Source organism: Lipotes vexillifer, unplaced genomic scaffold (genome assembly GCF_000442215.2).
Source record: "Lipotes vexillifer unplaced genomic scaffold, Lipotes_vexillifer_v1.1 scaffold522, whole genome shotgun sequence".
Taxonomy (NCBI): Eukaryota; Metazoa; Chordata; class Mammalia; order Artiodactyla; family Lipotidae; genus Lipotes; species Lipotes vexillifer.
The window spans coordinates 862,904-884,374 of record NW_006780291.1 but is presented as its reverse complement, the minus strand read 5'-3'; the positions used below and the strand labels follow the sequence as shown (position 1 = coordinate 884,374).

The 21,471-nt window shown below is 48.3% G+C and overlaps 1 protein-coding gene across 2 annotated transcripts in view; it reads right to left on the bottom strand.

Annotated features, from left to right (window-relative positions):
* MTMR12 (myotubularin related protein 12) overlaps positions 1-18,735 on the bottom strand; it is a 63,876-nt gene extending 45,141 nt beyond the window's left edge. Inside the window, exon 1 of one of the 2 annotated variants that reach the window (XM_007453359.1) lies at positions 18,546-18,735. In XM_007453359.1, the coding sequence (XP_007453421.1) occupies positions 18,546-18,626 (81 nt within the window). In that variant the 5' untranslated portion in view covers positions 18,627-18,735. The remainder of the gene's footprint in view (positions 1-18,545) is intronic. The other variant, XM_007453360.1, reaches the window with a different exon arrangement.
* Between the last annotated feature and the right edge of the window lie 2,736 nt (positions 18,736-21,471).

Sequence of the window (21,471 nt, the reverse complement as noted above, 5' to 3'; positions counted from 1 at the left end):
TTTTGCGGTACGCGGGCCTCTCACTGCTGTGGCCTCTCCCATTGCGGAGCACAGGCTCCGGACGCGCAGGCTCAGCGGCCACGGCTCACGGGCCCAGCCGCTCCGCGGCATGTGGGATCCTCCCGGACCGGTGCACGAACCTGCGTCCCCTGCATCGGCAGGCGGACTCTCAACCACTGCGCCGCCAGGGAAGCCCTGGACATGGATCTTAAAGTGGCTTACAGGACATGATGAGATTCCCACGGGTATGTTCTACTCCTGACCATGCTGAGTTCTCAATGTGTATAAACCGTTGTCTTCATGGGCAAATTTACTGGATGAGTGATTAAAGGCTGTCCAACCTGACCTTTACAATTGGATGAGTAAATACAATCTCTTCGTCTGCCTGCTGATGCAGGGGACGCGGGATCGTGCCCCGGTCTGGGAAGATCCCACATGCCGTGGAGCGGCTGCGCCCGTGAGCCATGGCCGCTGAGCCTGCGCGTCCGGAGTCTGTGCTCCGCAACGGGAGAGGCCACAACGGTGAGAGGCCCACGTACCGCAAAAAAAAAAAAAAAAATACTATCTCTTCCTTACTGACATCACAGATTACTACATCGTGACTCAGGGGTCGCTTGCAGACTGCAGAAATCACAAGTGTCCACGCTATGAATGCCAAAGTGGCTACTTTCAAGGGCCAGCCCTTACTGAGGCTGAGAGGTGAATAATGATGACACATTTCTAGAGCCTTTGTGGCAGGCATCGTTGAAAGGGCTTTATACTTATTAACTCAGTTAATTCTCACAGCAAGCCTTGGAGTAGGGCTCTTACAGCCACTGTTACCTCCAACTCTGCAGACGAAGCAGACAGCCGGCTAGAATGTGGTGGAAGCAGAGGTCAAACCCGGTAGCTGGCTCAGCCTGTGTTCTTACATGATGCCACACTACCCCTTCTGTGGAACGAAGCAAAAAAGGAAAACAGGACAGAAAGATCAGTGAATGTATCTGCTAGACCCACCTGAAACCAGGTCAAAGCAAGCATCAATAAAAGAGCCCAGGAAAAGCCTAAACTTGTTTTGGAGAGGCAAACAGAGGCTGAAAGGACAGAAGCAAAAAAACAAAATACATCTACCGCGCAGGAGTAACGGCCGCTACGTGGGAAAGAACTTGGGGGCTTCCTCAACACCAGCTGAGAGTTCACCTCCTATGACTCACTCCACTGGGTCCTCCAAGGCCTTAGTCTCTGGGTGTCACCCCAACCAGTCCTCGAGAGTTCAGCGGGAATCTTCAATGTACCACACTCCAGGGAAGCCTCCAACCGCAAATAACACTGCTATGTACAGTCTGGGCTACCCTGTGCTTCCCCCTTCAAGAGCTTGTCATCCTAAGAGTCCCCCCTTACACCTCTTTCTCCTTCACCCTCAGTACCCAGTCCTTTACCATCAAATCCGATCAGTTCCGCCCATTACATACGCCCACAACCCATGCTCCTCTCTTACCTCCACAACACCACCCTGGTCCAAGCTACCATCATCTCCCACCGGGCCACTGCAACAGCTTTGCACCTGCTCGACCTGCATCTGCCTCTTTCTTATGCATTCTCCACCCTAAAGCGGCAGTGCTCCTTTTCACAGCACGGTCTGCTCTGGATTACTGGTGGGAGGAGGGCAACAACCTGAAAAAGCCTGCAAGGAGGCCCTGCACAGCCTGGTCCCCACCTCCTTGTCCGCCCTGCTCTCCCACCAACCTCCTCCTCAGTCTGCATGTTGGCCACACTGGCCTTCCTTCAGCCTCTCGTACCTGCCAAGCCCCTTCCTATCTGAAGTCCAAGTTCCTTCTGCCTGGAATGCGTCTCCTTTCCCTCCTTGCCCTGTGAATTTTAAGTATCCACTGGACCTCAGGACAAGGGTCATTTCCTCTGGGGAGCCCTCTCTGTTTCCACATTCTTACAGCCCCGTGTATCTCTCCCTCCTAGCACTTGTCATAATTGCAATTTCACATTTATTTATGTAATTATTTAAGTCTATCTCCCCACCAATCTATAAACTCTTTGAGGGCAGGTCCTCTGTCTGGTTTTTTGCTTGCCATATTGTCCCAGAATCTAATATAGGCCTTGCAAACAGTAAGTGCTCAGAAGATTTCGTTGAGTAATTTAATTAATAATGGCTTTAGGTAATGAGAGGTTTTTAAAAACACTCCAGCAGGAACCAGAGAGACACATGGGAGGGAGATTAAGAGACAATATCTAGGCTTGGGCTTTGACGTGGGTGGCATCACCAAATGTTCTCATCATACTGTAAAGAACATTCCATTAAAGGCTGTCATGTACGTGGTATTAATCCAGAAAGACTAGAAGTCATGAAGCCTGTCCAGTAAGAACTGCAGGAGAGCAGGTGCCGTGGATGGGCCTGGCATCATCCCAGGATCTCCCAGGAAATTCAACCAGCATCCAGGGACAGCTGCCTCTGCACGAGCCCTGTTCTCTGGAGTAGCGGGAGCTTCTGAAACTGTCACCTGGTTTCGGCGAAGGGCCCGGAGTCCCCCTTAACCCTTTCCTCCTTCTATCCCACTACCCTTCAACTCTGATCCTCCCTGCCCAGCCACCTCATCTGCAAATGGTCACAATCGTACTTCCAGAGCTACGACACGTGGGACAAAATTCCTTACTGACCCCAATTAAGTATCGTGCTCAATGTGTAAGAAAAGAAGGCTAGAAAAGTACAGCTCTCTAACAATCAAGCAGGACTGGTTCTACTAGCTATGCTGACAGACTTTTCTCTGCAAGAGGCCTGAAAAGGAACTCATTTGAAAATGATGCAAATTTTCAACAAATGGGGCGTTAAACACCATCCCTGTGGTTTGTGCAGCACCTCTTGCTACTCCATCTGAGTGTGGACAAAGCTTGCTATTATGGCACAAAAGAACAGCAGAGACTGCTGGCACTGGTCAAAGAACGTCCAAGTCTTCAAAACTAGGGTATCTCAGTGGCCTGAATTCAGTTAGAACAGCGGCATGAACATAAATGGAGGGTAGTTCTGCCAGAGTGGGGGGATCAAGGTTGGGGTTTTTGGGTTAATTCTTATTTCAACATTTACCTCAATGCTATGGCTACTTTTTTATGTTTGTTTCTTTTAGCTTAAAAAGAGGATAAAGGGCATGAACAGCAAGTCTTCCAGTTTCCGCACATTTTACCCCACAGGTCAAAAGGAGCTACGTCTGTTCCTGCTGCCGCGGTGAGTATCAACAATTCCCAGGACACGTAGCTGCCACTGCCCTCACATCTAAGAAATTCACCCCGTGCGGAGCCAGAAGCACTCCTATTCTGGCCACATGTGTGCCAGACGAGACGTGAGAACTGCCAGCCATTCTCCAGCAAGCCTGTGGCCCAAAGGAGACACACCCACTGCGACCCACCTCATACAGGTGGCCCAGCAATTACGAGGTGTCCATCTGATCTCCTCTCAGAACTACGTCTCTGAGAAGGCGTGGCCCAAAGCACAGGGTTCCCATAGCCTGTGCAGCGAAACCAGTGAGTCAACACTCAAGCTGTATATGTCTGGTTACTCAGGGGTGCAAGATGACCCACTGCCAATAGATACCAATTCATTTCAACAGCTCCTGAGTAACCTAACTACCAAATGCCCAGTGTAAAAAGATGAAGAACTGACTTCTGCCCTTAAGATGTTTAGACAGACAAAAAAATAATAACTGGAAAACTGGGTATTCAGTGCAATAAACATTAGACACCTGCAGAAGGTTATTTCTACGCATCATCTCACTTAATCCTTACAACTCTTAACTGCCATTACTGTTCCCATTTTAGAGATGGGGAAAATGAGGTTGACCAAGGTTAAGTGAAGCGAAACTTGAGCCTGGGTTTGCCTGTCTAGAGCCATGCCCTTCACTACAATAAACCTGCTCCTGTCCGCCGACCACATCCTCCCCAAGGACACTGTTTCCTCCCCCTGGCCTTTCAGACCCTCTTTCATTGACCGAACTGTCATTTCTTAGGCACCTGCTGTTCCAACACAGCAAAAGCAGATGTGAACACAAGGCATAGCCCTGACCTCCTCAGAGCACATGGGAGTCTGACCACAGCACAAGCAACAGTAATGACTCGTGTACACCACTATGCTGTGCGGGAGGCCACAACAGGAACACACAGCAGACACACCTAACTGCATTCAGAGGGGGTCAGCAAAGACTGCTACCCTCAGGAAGCATCATTTAGACTGAGCCCTGAAAATCAGCAGAAATGCATTCTGGGCCAAATGACCAACACTCTGGCTGGCTGCTCTTCCTCATCTCCTTTCTGGGCAGGGTCCACAGGACCTCTGTTCCTTGGAGAAGCTCTCCCACAACATATGTTGACAACCCTCCTCCCTTCAAATGTATCTTTACTCCAGATCTCTCTTCAGAGCTCCAGATCTGGACCCCAAACAGCCTCCTGGCCACATGCACTGTAATGTCCCTCAGATCCTCCAAATTCACATTTCTAAGTCAGCTCATCATTTCCCCCCGCCCCTCGCGGAACCTGCTGTCCCCTGGAATCTGGCCCTACCGTACACCCAGCAGTCATTCTCAGCTATCCCCTGCTTCTCATGCTCTTATCTGCTCTGCTTCCTTAACAGCTCCAGAGTCCATCCACGCCCGCCCTTCCCTGCTGCTGCTCTTCCTTCCAGCCACCAGCACACACCTTGCGCACCCCCACGATCAGAGTCTTGCTCCTGCCATCCAGCCCCCGGCGCAGCCGCTGGACCCCACAGTCCGCTCTCCCCTGTCCCGCCCACCCAATTTGTCCAGTCCACTGTCCACATAGTTCCAAGTCCTCTGCAAAGCTTTCTCGGGCCTTCCCTGGTGGTCCAGCAGTTAAGACTCTGCACTCCCAGTGCAGGGGGCTCAGGTTCAATCCCTGGTCAGAGAACTAGATCCTGAATGCCGCAACTAAGAGCCCACATGCCGGGCTTCCCTGGTGGCGCAGTGGTTGAGAGTCCGCCTGCCAATGCAGGGGACGCGGGCTCATGCCCTGGTCCGGGAGGATCCCACATGCCGCGGAGCGGCTGGGCCCGTGAGCCATGGCCGCTGACACAACAGTGAGAGGCCCACGTACCGAAAAAAAAAAAAAAAAAAAAAAAAAAAAAAAAAAAAAAAAACAAAAAAAAAAAGAGCCCACATGCCGTAACTAAAAGATCCCGCGTGCCGCAACTAAGAGCCAGCTAAATAAATAAATAAATAAATAAATAGGGCTTCCCTGGTGGCGCAGTGGTTAAGAATCCGCCCGTTAATGCCAGGGACACAGGTTCAAGCCACGGTCCGGGAAGATCCCACATGCCACGGAGCAACTAAGCCTGTGCACCACAACTGCTGAGCCTGCGCTCTAGAGCCCACGAGCCACAGCTACTGAGCCCGTGCGCCTAGAGCCCGTGCTCCGCAACAAAGAGAAGCCACGGCAATGAGAAGCCCGCGCACCGCAACAAAGAGTGGCCCCCACTCACCACAACTAGAGAAACTCCACACGCAGCAACAAGACCCAACACAGTCAAAAATAAATAAATAAAATTATTTTTAAAATAAATAAAAAATTACTACCTAAGTATGTGATTAGTGGCAGGTATTACTGACCTTTCCCACACCTCTCCGTCAGCTGGCTTCCTGAAACACATTCTCGTCTCATGAAGAGGGCAGGGGCACATTCAAAGACAGACTTTAAATCGGAAGCCTTATCACTGAGGATAGAGACTAGACACTAAGTGAATCTATCTACTGTCCTGGTCTAGGAAGCTAGAGAAATCAAAATAAGATTTGTTCCCTGGAGCTGATTCCCAGGGCTGCTGGCTCCCCGCACCTGGCCAGGGGGCTCCGCTCCCTTCCGAGCCAGCCTGATCAGGTACCAGCTTTGCCACTGACCACAGCTCCACTCTACTAACCTTACACTGCCTTCGCAGTTGGATACAAGCAACAACTACTCTGACAATAAAAAGCACGTCAGCAGCACCTGAAGCCAGGGGAGCAGACATGCAGCAAGAGGCAAACTAACGATCTCTGTCTGGACTCAAGGTTACAAGACCACAGATGCGGGGCAGGGTTGGGACCTAGTCCTTAAGGACTCTGCTGTTTACTCATCATGCAAATCAGTTCTCAGTCACAATACATGTTCACTTCACAGGGCGAGCTGGGAACTCTCAAGAGCACTTCAGACTAAGCATCTATTATCCGCAAAAATATATGTCTAACTTAAACACGGAAATATATAATTTGCTGGAGGTTTTACTGTGTCCTGTTTCACATGTTCTACGTCATTTATTTTGACAACAGTCCTGTAAGGAATTTTCATCCCCACTTTACATATAAGGCCAATGAAGCTCCAAGAGGTTAAATAATGTGCCTGGGCTCACAGGGCTAAATAGGTGGTGAAGCCAGAACTCAGGACTTCTGATACCAAGTTTAGTCCTGATTCTTAAACTGTGTTTTGTAAAAGCTTTATTAAGACGTAACTCGATGGCACAGTGGTTGAGAGCCCGCCTGCCGTTGCAGGGGACATGGGTTCGTGCCCCGGTCCGGGAAGATCCCACATGCCGTGGAGCGGCTGGGCCCGTGAGCCATGGCCGCTGAGCCTGCGCTCCACAGCGGGAGAGGCCACAACGGTGAGAGGCCCGTGTACCGCAAAAAATATATATATATATATTTATATATACCATCAAGTGTCCCTTCAACTGTAACAAGTCTACAGGACAGGGAAATAGGCAACAACCTCAGACAGCACCCTCACCCCAAGAGCTAAGCAATACTTACTCATTCTTTTTTTTTTTTTTTGCGGTACGTGGGCCTCTCACCGCTGTGGCCTCTCCCGTTGTGGAGCACAGGCTCCGGACGCGCAGGCTCAGCGGCCATGGCTCACGGGCGCAGCTGCTCCGCGGCATGTGGGATCTTCCTGGACCAGGGCACGAACCCGCGTGCCCTGAGTCGGCAAGCGGACTCTCAACCAGTGCGCCACCAGGGAAGCCCTACTTACTCATTCTTGTAAAAAATAAAATACAGTGTGTGTGTGTGTGAAAATAAACAAACAAACAAACTTACTCATGTGTCATTCTAAGTCCTTTCTCTCACATTTAGATTTACTGCTTTTTTCCCCCTACCTCAGATTTTTTCTTTTTGAAGGAAGAAAGTAACTGCTCACCAAGATCCAAACTAAAGCCCTCACCTGTTTTGACAGCTCATCATTTACTGAACAGCAGTGAAAGGATTATTCATGCTTCTTAGCAAGGATCACTCTTACCAGGCATTCCCCAGGCCTTTAAATAATCCAAACACTTTAGCACATTCTCCCTATAAGAACCTCAAGCTAGAGAGGAAATGGTAAGACCCACCGTAGCAGTGTAAGCCTCAGAACCCACAGATCTGACCTCAACAAAAAGCTGGCTTAATTCCAACAGAGAGGGTCTGCCTGCTTGTTGGAACGGAAGCTGCCTAAGGAAGCAAAGAGCAGCCGGAGACACATCATGGGGAACAGCTGGGCTTCAGGTGTCCACACAGGTCACCAGTTTACCAAAGTAAGCGCCACAGTGACGGCGAAAAGGGGGTATTTTTAGGCAAAGCATCTCAGGGCAAAGCAGATTCTTGGGGCACAAAGACCAAGAGTAGAGTCAGCAATCACACTGAAGTTCCTCACCTAGTTCTCAACCTCAACTCCCCGAAATCACTGTGCAGGAGAAATAAAAGTGACCTCTGAGTACGCGGAGTCCACAGTGATGTATTTTATTTTCGTTTCTTCGTGCTTCTTTGCGGCGCACACCACGGTCAGCGCCCGCTCTCCTTCATCCACCACTCCAGCCAGAGTGCTAGCTCCTTGCAAACTCAGGTGTGCATCACTGTCTGGTAAATTGCATCATGGACTTTAACTCTCTGCTCTTCTTGTAGCCAGGCCCTTGGTCACGTGACGTTGCAGGGACTTGTTTTGGTTAACATTTGCCATCTTCAATGACAGGGATGTAAACAAAAATTAAAAGTGATATATTTGGAATCTATAACCCTAAGTAAGTATAAAAGGAAGTTAAATAAATGTTCAAATGTCGTATTCTAAAAAAAAATGACCTCTGAGTGAAGCTCCCACCAGCTACCCTCTGAGGCCCTCTCCAGGGATGGCCCTGGGCCACAGTCCATTCAGCCCTCTCTGAAGCCAGCCTGAGCTCCACAAGGCCACACTGAGTGGTCAGCACTACAGTGCTGCGGTGCCCTCAAGGAGCTTACAGCTCTGTTGGGGAAATACGAGCCACAGACATAGAACAATTATACACAAAGGAGTAGAGAATAAACACTCAAATGGCATCACCAAAACCCAGAGCTATAGACAGCCTGTATCACGGACAAAAAGGAGGATGGCAGTTAGTTACGAGAAAAGACTTGAGAATGCAAAGAGGCTAAAGTAACAAGCGCCTTCAGTACTGCCTGGTCTGGGGCTTTTCACACTGTACCTCTCATACCCTCTCTCTTCTGGTCGTTCTCTATTTTGCGGTTTCCTTTATGATTTCATTTGAAATAGCAGTTCTCAACAGGGGCTCAAGGAAGAGATCATAGTTAACAGAAAGAACACAGGTCCCTGCTGCAGGTCCCCGCTCCCACCCTGACACACACACACCCTTCCCCACCCCTGGGGCCTGTCTGAATCTCCAGAGCAGCACTTGGGACAGTGCGTTTTGAAAAAGTTGTTCAAGAACCACGCTGTTTTTTAAAAAAAAAAAAAAAAAAAGTTCCTTGCACAAAATATGTTTAAAAACACTTGCCTATGGGCTTCCCTGGTGGTGCAGTGGTTGAGAGTCCGCCTGCCGACGCAGCGGACGCGGGTTCGTGCCCCGGTCTGGGAAGATCCCACATGCCGCGGAGTGGCTGGGCCCAGGAGCCATGGCCGCTGAGCCTGCGCGTCCGGAGCCTGTGCTCCACAACGGGAGAGGCCACAACAGTGAGAGGCCCGCGTACCGCCAAAAAAAAAACCAACAAATAAACACTTGCCTAGTCCGACTCTATAAATCAGGAGATGAGACCCAAAGAGGTTGAAGGGGCTCTCTCAAGGACACACAGAAAAGAGACAGCCAGAGCCCAGGGCTCCCAAATCCAAGCTACTTATCGTTCAACAAACTTTCCAGGGGTTAGCCTGGAAAGTGCGTTAAGATTTGGAACAGTGGAAGGGGCAGGGGGCATGGAGGACTCTTAATAGGAAAATGACACATGAAGGCTGAGTCCAAAAGGAGCCTGGCTGTGATGGGAGGAGTGTCTCGGGGAGGGGGATGCACAAGGGAGCAGTGGCAGGTGGAGAGACCAGGTAAGCAGCTGTGGTCGGTGGTCCCAGGCATGAGAGGAGATGCTAGCAGGAAGGGTGGCAATGGAAATGAAGACAGACCACCACAGAGGCCCCTCTCAAAGGGCACCCTGGGAACTGCAACTGGTTTGGACCACACGTGACTGAGGAAGGAGGGGGCCACTGGCAGCAGCTAGGAAGGAGGGAAGTGGAGCTGAACTGGAGTTTCAGGCCCAGGACCTAACATGCTGCCCAAACCCCAGGTCCTCCTGGAAGCCCTGAGACAAGGGGAGATACTGTTACAGGAAGACAGAGAGGGAATCCATGAAACAACTCACTGAAAAAGAAATCGGTGCCTGAGGGGAAATGCAAAAGGCGCCCACTGTGGGTATGGCAGGGTCCAATAAGAGGGACAGCACCCCTGGCTCCAGACACAAGCCTCTGAGACTGCAAGCGAAGAACAATGCTCGAAGGGAACGTAGGTCAAGTCTTGCCATTATCGGGACCTGCTCTGGTGGCCCAAGAAACAAACACGTGAATGAAGACACACAGCTGCAGCTTCTGTGGTGAAGAGTAACAGCAGCTCCAGCAGAGTTAACATTTCATAAGTGTTTAGTACAGGCCGAGTTGTACTGACTTAGCAACTCTCCACGGATTGCCTCACTTAAGACTAACGTCACTTGTATGGGTTAGATACTATTACTTTCATTCCCATCTCACAGGTCAGGAAACTGAGGCTCAGAGAAGTTACACACCCAGCTTAAATCCATACAGCAAGGAGCAAAGCTCTAATTCCAAAGCCATGCTCCTAACCCGCATATCACACTGAAAGTAAAGAGGGCAGCGCTGGAATGTGCACAAGCGCTAGAGGAAAGGTGTCAGGGAGCAGTCGTGGGACTGTCGGAGTCTTATCACTGAAGCTAACTGATGGGACCAACAGCAGCTGCAGAAACACATGGCGCTGCCTTCTGTGCGTCCCCTCCTGGTCTCCCTCCAGAGCTGCTATGTAAATACCAGGTCAGCCGAGTAGCTGGCAGGGAGCTAAAAGCCTTGGGGCAGTAGCTTTTCCATCATCTTGGAGCAAGAGGAACTGGGGCAAATGAGATGCTGCCTACAGGCTCACCAAGAGCCAGACGGACGCGTAAAGCAGCACCCACAGAAAGCAGGGAACAACAGGCGTGTCCCAGTGGGGCCCCTGGATTCTACTCTTCAGGACCTGCCTCACTTGCACCTCCACGGGCACCTTATACAAGGGGAGAGGACAGATGGTCTGACCACCTGGTCCCCATGCACCTGTAAGCCTTTCAAGTTGTGCCTCCTACCTGCCCACTGCACCCTCCCCCACCTCCCCAGAGCGGAGCCCACGTCAACGCTGCCCTTTCCAAGTCCCACGCAACCTTCCAATGAGGCCAGATGCCGCTGAGAGGCACAGTGGGCCCTCCTCCGTGCCCGAGAGCGTCGTGTGCTCCCCGCTCATCAACAGGCAGCACCTACCTCTGCACGTCACGGCCATCTGTCGACTTGCCATCTCTCCAGCAGAATGTCAGCCTCCTGAGTTCACAGACTGCCAATTTTTTTTTCACTCCTAATTCTAACACAGTGCTTAGCAAATGGTAGTTACACACTCAGTAATTCTTCTGATTCAAGTTCTTGTTAATAATAATAAAAGCACCTAGCAGCTGTTGAGTATCTGCCACGTATCACGTCCCAAGCTGGCTGTACATGGTATTTCTTCTCATGCTCAAAATAAGCCTGCCGGGAAGATGGGCATCCAGCGTCACAGGTGAGGAAAGGAAGGCTCGGAGAGGTGAAGTCACACTGGGAAGTGGATCTCAAGGAATTAAAGCAAAACACGAATTCAATTTTATATATGGAGAAAAGGTAGGAACACAGTGAGATTTTTCATCTAAAAAACTGGGATCATTCCTTTCAAATGTATTCTCAGAAATCTTAAAAAACTCTCTCAGCAAAAACAAAAGCAAAAAAACCCAGCAGCTCAGGACCACTGCCTAAAACAGGGGTTGGCAATCTGTCACAAGGGAAAGGTAGACTTCAAAATATTTCACCACTGTGGCCAGCGCTTTCATACACAGGCCCTGCTTTTCTCGTGGCTGAAGCCATTCTCTCCCCTCAAAGCAAAGAAGTGATGGTTTACATGCCACCTCTGAAAGGCTGCCCACCAGCCAGGTCTACAAGGAATGACGAAGGGGCACAGGAGGGAAAAGCATTTACATATATAATCAAACCAGCACAGTCTGGCAACTGCCTTTGAAGTAGGTAAAGAGAATTATTACTCCCAGAGGTAATTTGATTTTATTTACTCGTATCTTAAGTCATTGACCAGATATGATGGACAAAATCTGGCCTATGATAGAGAGACTCAGAAATGAGGGAAGAGAAAAAATAAGTCCACAGAAAGAATCTAGCAAAATGTCAAAGGCCAAATGTTAACAATGAAAAAAGTCAACTGCTAAATGTTCTCATTAGGCTTGGAATTTTAAATATAATCAAATCATTCTCAAACGTATAAAAGAACAAAGAAAAGAAGAAAAGAAACCTTCGGAGATAGTGAAAAATACTCTAAGAAAGAGTTACCACAGTGAATTTTCCTAGCATGATACCATGGCAACAACCGCAACAACTAAATATTCCACTGTCATTAATACCTCAGCTGGGAAAGATCCTGTATTCTAAGATTGACGATTAAGTACTTTCTGAAACCATCCAGGTGGCTCCTGAGTAACAGTAACAATGAAAGCCCACATCTCCCGGAGGCTACCCAGGCGTCAAGCACTCTGCTGAGGGCTTTGTGTGCACAGTCACAGTTCAGATTCATAAATGTTCACATATACCTATCAGATAAGATGGGTATTATTATTCCCACTTTTCGGGTAGAAATATGACCTAGGCTTAAAGGACTGGCCTCACACACAGCTAGCAAGGGAGAGAAATGACAACTGCTTGCTCTCCTTGGAGGGTGACACCCCAGGTATGCAGAGGGGATTAAGGAAAGGGGGAAGTCCTGCGGCCCTTCCCGTTCTCGGGCAGCTTTGCTCCCTCCTGGAGCCCCTCTCCCATTTCCACCTCCTCTCTTCTGCCTTCCAAAGCAGCAGAATATTAGAGGTTAGCAAAATTATTCCAGTTCAATCCTACCTCCTAATCTGCCTCAAGAAGTTTATTGTAAATGATTCATTAAACTGCAAACCCACTGTTCTCCAAATAAAGCACATCAGAAGTCACAAGCTTAACTTGATGGGAAACTGAGGGAGGCTTCCTGCTGGAAAAACGCTCGAAGTTTCTGCTCTGCTGACGCGAATCAGCGGTGCCACCTTCAAACACAACAACCGCAGGCCAGGCTATAAATTTTTACACATATTATGAGCGCAACCATATAAGACACAGACAAAGCCTAGACAACTGAAAAATGGAAATAACTGCTTTGGTTAGGGTAGCATAATTACGGGTAGCTTTATTTTTCTAACTTCCAAAGTCTGCAACGTTGTCTTTATCATAAAAATAAGGTATACATCTTTTATAGTGATAAAAAAAATTTTCTGACCCCCTAAAATTGAGTTCTCTCTAAAGCACACTGTGACATAGAACGGCTTCACGTGGAAGCAGTCAAAGGATATCAAACATTCTGGTGAGGATGTTCAGAGAAGGATCTAGAACTTTAAATTTCTAAGCATGGGTTCCCCACAGCCTAAGATTTTGACAGCATGCTGGTTTTAGCTTCAGAGACGGAAGCAGGGCGCAGAAGAGAGTCTGGCTAAGACGGGGGCCGTCTGTGTGGCAGCTGCTTGATGGGCTGCAGGAAGTGTTGCTTGACAATAGCCTCATGACATCTTTGGTGCTCTATCTGCAGAAGCTGTGTGGTGTTGGATGGGACCCAGGGAGATGCCACAGGAAGCACATGCAGGAGAGAAAAAGCGGAAGATTTGGACAGATCATCAGGCTCAAGCCACAGCTAAGAAAGTGGTCATTTTAGGAAGAACTTTGAATGTCCTTTAATGGCCTGTTAAATCACTGTGGATGACCTCTAAGCTGAAGGAGAAAATTCTGCCATTAAAAAATTAGTTTGGAATGGAGAAAAAGTTATAGAGTCTTAAAGTAGTGGGTCTAGATTTTGCTTTAAAAGGTATTTTTTATGGCTAGGACTGAGGAAGGAGGTCTGTTTTAGGCTAAGCCAATCTCCTCTCTAGGTCATCGATCCATCAAAGTTATCAAAATTAGCGGTCCAGTACCATAGGGTTCCACCAAAAAATAATCTCAATCATTTCATCTGTTTTGGATCCCCAACATCTTAGAATAGTGCCTGGTACTAGTAGGTGCTGAATAAATATCTGTTGAACAAATTAACCGTATCGCCAATGAGCCCCATATCTGCTCCTGGTGGAGAATCTAACAAAAGCCAAGAAAGAAACCGCTGCTAGAGAACAGGAATGAGAAAGCACTCTAGCGTGCAAACACCAGGCATGCCTATAAGCATGTTTCACTAATGATATTCCCTGCATTCACAAATAGAGGGATAAGAGAATGGCCCTGGAGTCAGAAGGCCCTAGTTTAAATTCTGGCACCAACCTTTGCCAGCTGTGACCCTGAGTAAGGTACTTAACCTCTCTGAGTCTCACTTTCCACATCTAGACACAAAAAAGAGAGGTAATGGTAGTATCTGCCACATAAGACAGATGAAGATGAAATGAGATAAGCAGTTTCTGGGACACAGAAGTGCCTAATGAATATCAGTGAATTCTTGGTTTGTTTATTTTGATATATACCTGCAGTCCTATCTCTGGGAAGAATTCAGGATCATGGGTTCACTTCTCCCCACCAAAAGAAATGGCCTTAAATGAGGAAGAGGCAATCGAATGCATTCTTTTCCCTGAGGGATCAATAAGAAGGAAAAAAAATCAGCTCTTAAATCTGGATTTTTTGGACCCTTCTCAATCTTCATGTCTCTTCTTGCCTTTTCTCCCCACATCTATATAAAACCTTTCCTGAACTGCTGTGGGTCTGACTTAGCCACAGGCACTGCTGGCCTCCAGAGACAGCTCTTAACTCTGTTCTACAATAACACTGTACCCTGGGCAGGGCAATTAACCCCGCTGGGCCTCATTCACATCGACATAACAGAGGAAGAGTTCAGGGGTGGAGTGGATCATCTTTAAATTCTCTTCCAAGTCTGAAAATCCACAACTAAGTAATTAATAACTATTATTAGTACATTGAAGTCAAGCACTGACCTGAACTCAACTAGAAAGTACATCTTAACCATATTTGGAATACCACACAAACACGGGCACAAGTACAGCAAACTCTAAAAGCTGAATTTTTCCTGGTCTTAGTTTCAGAGAACAACACACAAGCACCCTGAGGCTTTTATTTGGCTCCCTTATCACAATGGAACCGGCTCTTATTAAATCAGAACTTTCTCTTAGGATCACCTAAGGGTCCTTTATTTACAAGCTGCCAGGTAGAGACACTAAGCATTTCTAACCACTATGAATTACCAAACCTGTGCTTACAATTTCCAGGTAACGAAGCAGAGAACTGACAGTCTTAAAGGATCAGAATTGTCATTCGGCAGCAGAGAAGGCGACTAACTAGAAAACCATTTAAAAACCACACTACTGGGGTTTCCCTGGTGGCGCAGTGGTTAGGAGTCCGCCTGCCAATGCAGGGGACATGGGTTCGAGCCCCGGTCCAGGAAGATCCCAAATGCCACAGAGCAACTGGGCCTGTGCACCACAACTACTGAGCCTGCGCTCTAGGGCCTGCAAGCCACAACTACTGAGTCCACGCGCCACAACTGCTGAGGCCCACACGCCTAGAGCCCGCGCTCTGCAACAAAAGAGGCCACCGCAATGAGAAGCCCACGCACCGCAACGAAGAGTAGCCCCCGCTCTCTACAACTAGAGAAAGCCTGCGCACAGCAACAAAGACCCAACACAGCCAAAATAAATAAACAAACAAATAAATAAATTTATTAAAAAAAACCACAATACTTTCTTGGGCTCTTCGCGCTACCTAACATCTCCCCATCACACTGTCTGTCTCTGTTGAGGAAAAGGGGTCTAATTTAAAATGAAGTTATAGGTTAACAATGGGCATAGAAAGACATTTACAATATACATTTCTGGTGAAATGGGCAGATTACAAAATAATGTGATCAGCAATATTAGTCCCATTTTGGTAAAAAACATATGCATACACCTACACACATATCTGACAGGATACATTCCAAGTCGTTAATAAGCTTATAATTTTTCTGTAAAAAATTTGTTTGCTTATCTATATTGTCCTATTTTTCTACAATGACCACTTCGACTTCTGAAATAATAATAATTCAAACAGGTGTTTTATTTAATAAGAAAAGTGGATCTGGCACCCAAACTATAACCAAACACCTCCCTGAAGCAGAGCTCAGCATCCAGGGTTCCCCTGCACAGAGGCACCTTGTGTCTGAGGCTAAGCTGGGGTGGAGGTGTTGAGATGTTTTTAAGTACCAGCCACTGGGTACCACCAAGATAGGCCCAGCTCTCTCCCTCCTGTTCACCTCAGCTTCCAGAACCAGCAGCTTCCCATTTACGCAGTTTACTGATCTGCAACCCTCTGGGCAGAGTTCACAAAACATGACCAAAGATCCTAAATTACAGTTCAGGATTTTAACTTTCACGTTCACTGATTTAGGAGAATAAATGACAGAAGAGCCAAGTTACTGTGGCAGAGATCCAGTTTTAACAGGTGAAGTTAAAACTCCCACCCCTCCTTTTAGGCTGTCCAATGCCAATCCTTTCTGATCACAAGACAAAAAAAAATAAGCCATCATGTTTATAAGCATTATCTTCAAATACTTTATCCAGTTAAGCCTTACGTTTTTAATAGAAAGTGCTGGCTCTTGATAGCCTCTTTGGCATACAGAATGCAGCTGTTGATAAATCTTCTAAGATCTGATCAGCCTAGAACAAGTTCATCCCCAGGCACAGGTATCATAAGGCACTTGACACCGTGAAGGCGTGAAGGGTGTTCTGGAAGCTTAGTGATCTACCAGCAAACAAGTGTGTGAGAAATTGCAACTTCCCAGCTAACAAAAACAAAGAGCATACAAAGAAGACAGTGATAGGAAAACACACATGACAAGCAGTAAAGATGAGGGCAGTGTGAGGGAAAGGAATAGAAACAGCAGAATGACAGTCTTCAGAAAAGTGTTCTGAAGGATTCCTCCTACTGAGTCAAGAGAAGGTTACCGGACCCAGTGCTCTCAGAGGCACATAGGCTATACCTTGAAGCTGCTCACATGCATTTCCCATAACGTAATAGCTAGCAAAAGCTATACTGTACTTAACAGCAAATTGTCTCCTTACTCCCTCATTCCCTTATCTTCTAAAAACCATCCATGATTTAGGTCAGAGCCTTATCCTCTCAAAAATATTTTTTGAGACAGATTTCAACAAAGAAGCATAGTGTCTACACAGCACTATTTTCTTGCAAGAAAACAAAACTGCCAACTATAGGGATCTGAAAAATGTGACCACTTCAGGCTTATTTTGGGGCTGAACCACTCCCCTTCCCTAATTATCCCTCAAAGGAAACATATCAGGAGCTGTGGGCAAAGAGGGTAAACATGTCTAATTACAACATGTGCTCTTGGGGGATAAAAAATTTGAACATTCTTGAACTCTGGCCACATTTCAGAAGACCTTCCACTTGTAGTTTAGTCGCCCTAAAGAGGAAAGGTTAAAAGATCAGCAGTGTTTCAACCAGGTCTCCATCAAAAAAGACACAAAGAGAAACTGACCACATTTCTTACCCTCCATACTACAGGAGAGCCTGCTGAATATGCAAGATGACCCTGACTCGTTATCAAGCACTTACAGAGGAAGTGGGTTTTATTTAAAAATCAGGACTAAAAATAAGACTCATTTCAAGAGTACTCTCCACTGGTAAAAAAGACACACATTTGAATTTAAAGATGTATATGCAAAGGCTTCAGGCCACAGGTGGTCTTAGAGAAGCAGTCCTGGATCAAGCCCTCTCATCCACAGCCCACCTGCCTTTGCTTTACAGAGGTGTGAAGACAGCCGAAGAGTTTGCTAATGCTTCTGCACATTGCTGTTTAAACTGCTGAGACAGGAGCAGGAAAAAACCTTCAGAAATCCAAAATGAAAATGCATCTAATTAGGCATTTGGATTGGGAGCTACTGCTCAAGAAGCTCTCAGCAAGGCCTACAGGTTGTAACCTCTCTCACCTCCTCTCCTAGGACTCTCCCCCTCCTCCCCTGGATTCTGCAGGGCTGGTTTCCTTGATGGCCCTCCAACACTCCAGAGACGCTTCCTCAGATCCCAAGCATCCTTCAAGTCTTTGCTCAAATGCCACTGTGCGAGAAGAGAAGGTCTTTTCTTTTCCCATGATACTTTCAACTTCTAATATACCATATAATTTACTTATACCTATTTTATTCATTGTTTACCCCTCTCTCCCTCAGATAAGCTCCGGGAGAACGGGGATCTTTGTTTTGTTCATTGATGTATACCCCCAAGCAGTTTTAGAACAGTGCCTGGCACTGAGTAGGAGCTCAAAAAATATTTTCTGAATGAATGAATGAACTTGACAGTAAAACTCCAGGAGGAAAGCAGGAGGGCGGTCGAAAGGGTGATGGTGAGGGGGTGAAATAAAAAGGGGAAAAAGCGACAGAGGGGAATTCACAAGGAAGAGGTAGAGGCTGACTGAGGCCGGGACCGACCCACACTTTCTCCCTGCAGTGCTGATGGGAAGCGGGAGGCAGTGCACGGTATCCCGCCAGCGGCATCAAATAGCACTCTTAGAAGCAAGCAGCTGAGATAAGCAAGCTCTACACAGACTCACTGAGAAATTCCAAGGGCAGGGCTGACCCGCCCGGACTGCAGGCTCTGGGCAGGTCCCCAAGGGGGTCCAGACGTCCCTGCTCTTCCCCTCTCTCGGTGCCCCAAACCCAGCTCCCCTCCACTGCAGCCAGGAGCTTGCCGGGCCGCAGTACCTTCCCGGCTCGGGCCCCTTCACCTGGTCGCCAACAAGCCAGGCCCTGAACTCGAGCACCTGCGTGCCCGCGTCGGGGATCCTCAGCCGGGCCCGCCGGGAAGCCCAGCGCGCCCCTGGGGGCCTCACTCCGCTCGGCTTCCCTCCGGCACCCGGGCAGGAAGCGCCCGCGGCTCTTCCTGCGGTGGGTAAGGGGCTGCAGGCGCCCCTCGCCCCTGCCGCTCCAGTAAGACGCCCCGCCCGCGCGGCGCCCCCTCACCTCGGGGCGCACGTACGACACGAAGGAGGGCTTGGGCGCCTTGGTGCCGCCGCCACCGCCGACTACCCCTTTCCCCAGCATACCGCCGCCCTGGGAAGCAGCGACGCGCGGGAGCAGAGGCGGCCGCTAGCAGCGGCCACCAGCACTGGCGGCCGGGGCTCCGCCCATCCCCAGGGCAGCGGCGGCCGCGGCACCGCCCGCATCCGGCTCCGCCGCTGACACCGCTCGCCCCGCCCAGGCACGCGGGCCCCACCCACTCCGCGCGCAGGCCCATGCAGTCGGGAACCCGCGGCCGGAGGCCACTCCCCCTCCGCTGGCGACAGGCCGCTCTGCCTGGCGGATACTAGCCTTCCGAGATAGGCTCCATTCCACCCTCTGCGGCAAAGCCCGCCCCCATGCGTTCTCTGATTGGCCAGAAGGCTCTGCCGGCCGAGCCCCACGTCAAGTCCCTTCTTGAATGAATCTGGACAGATGTTTCTTCTGACCAATCCAGAGAGCGTTCTCTCCGGACTCCCCGGCGATTGGATAGCAAAAATGTCGGCGCCGCCAAGTGACCCTGCGGTCACTAAGTTGTGAGCATTGGTTCACTGCCGTCGTTCTCTTCTTTTTCCTTGCCGTTTTGGAATAAAACTTCCGAAAGTGTAGTGTATCGAATCTCACCGATTGAATGAGTGAGTTTCAAACCCCCATCAATGATGTTCGGGCTTACTATTTTAAGTGCAGACAAAAATGAGACAAACCAAGTGCTAGGCACTTAGGAATGGGTTTGAATATTTGATCATAAAAGGCCTTGTCGACCTCATTTTCTGAAACTTTTTTGTTTTTAATCTTTCCGTTTCTAACAGAATATCAAAAGGCCTTAAGAGGTTTCTTTTATTCACCCTCCCAAGTTATCGATAAAACCCTCATTTTTAGTGAAGATTGCAAAGAAAATTCATTTAAATTCGACATTTGGTACCAAGCATTATGTTAGACACAGATGAATAATACAGTTTCAGCTCTCAAGAAACTCAGTCTAGTGCAAAAACCTAATAATAAATATTTGCAGTTAACTTTCTCCGTGTCAGACCCTGGTAAGCATTAGTCTCATCAGTGGCTAATGCCCTTTACCCTCTTCATCTCCATGACCACCCCCTCCCCCGTCCCGCGCACCAAACCCGCCAAATAAACATAAAATGAGTGAAAACGAATATGCTTACTTTTTTTTCATCTCTCAAGCTTTTATATATTTATTTTTAATAGATCTTTATTGGAGTATAATTGCTTCACAATACTGTGTTAGTTTCTGTTGCACAACAAAGCGAATCAGCCATATGCATACACATGTCCCCATATCCCCGAATGTGCTTACTTTTGAAAACATAGGTCAGGACAAGTCCTGTGGTCTCATTTCAACCTGATTGCCATCCTTCAGCCTATCCAGTACAGCATGGCTGGAGCTACCAGAGTTGCACTATCCCAGTCCTCAAAAAGAAGAGCAGAAGCAAGTAATTTGCCCCAGTCTCACAACAGGTCACTGACAGAGCTGGGATTCCAGCCCAGGTGTGTCTTATTCCTAAGCCCAAGATCCAAACATTATTATAATTACACAAATTAGGAAGGAGCACAATAAAAGAGCGGTCAATTCTATTTAGGAAGGCCAAGTCAGGCTTCATAAAGAAAGACGCTCCTTAGGGAGGTGTCCAGAATGAAGTTATTTGTGGGGACTAATAGTAGCACTTTATATTTCACAGCAGTTTTTACTTTTCAAAGTGAAATGGCAGGACAGATTTTTACAGTCTGAACAAATCTTTACATTCTGACTTTTCAGTTTTCCATGATCTTCCACTGACCATAGTCAGTATGTTGGCGTGGGTGCCTGTGGCCAGGGCTTGCTTCCTGGACATGCAACTAGTGCAGTCACACATGCCCGCACTTAGAAGGGCTTGGGGCTTAATGCTCTGTGGTTGCGGCCTTCAAATTCTGAATCATTTTATCTTCAGATCTGTGTTTTTTAAGTGAGATGTGATGGGACAATGGAACAAGCCCAGGGGTCTTGGAGCCTCAGCTCCTGCACAGTCCTCTTGGGTGCCCACCCTGCCCTGGCACCCTGGCCCTCCCCAGCCAAACCTAAGTCTCCTGCTTACCTCTGTCGGGGTGGCAACCTGGCCTCATCATCAGAGGGGGAGTAGTGAGCGGGAGGTCTTGGGTTCTGCCATTGCCACCCACCCCTCCCCCCCACGGGTGCCTGGACACTGACAAGGAGATGATCAGGGTCAGGCACAGCCCCCCAACCCCTTCCCATGTCTCTGGGTGGGGTAAGCAGGAATCCCTGCCCTAGGTTGGCAGCTCCATAACTATGCCGTTTATTATTTGTGTTCTTGGGCAAGTTGCTTCACCCTCTGTGCCTGTGATTCTGTCTGGGATGATAATAACAACAATAATAACTATGCCAATGTGGCTGAGGACTGTTATGAAGATTAAACGAGGTAATCCAGGCGATGCCTGGTAGGCAGCAAGAACTAAACAGGTGCTGGCTGACAGTGCAATCCCACCAAGCAGGACATAATTTACCTCTTTTCCAGGACTGTAGAAGGAGAAGAAAAGTGACTTCTCCCGATGATGGTCTGTGGCACCTTGTTAAACAAAGGGGTTTTGTTTGTGTCCTTGTTTGTTTTTGTTTTTAACCTCTGGCCCAATCCTTGGACTAGAGATAATGGCTTTTATTTTTAATCCACCACATCAAATTTTCCTGAAATCACCCTGCGGTGTAATAATTACTTTATCCTGCTCTTCAGCATCCAGTGGGTTTGCAATGTGACGACTCCGGAAATTTGATGCAGCCACTGCGTCCATACAGTTTCAGAAATTATAGCCAGCAAGTGAGGAACGGTGTTAAAGATGGAGGGTGGGGCTTCCCTGGTGGCGCAGTGGTTGAGAGTCCGCC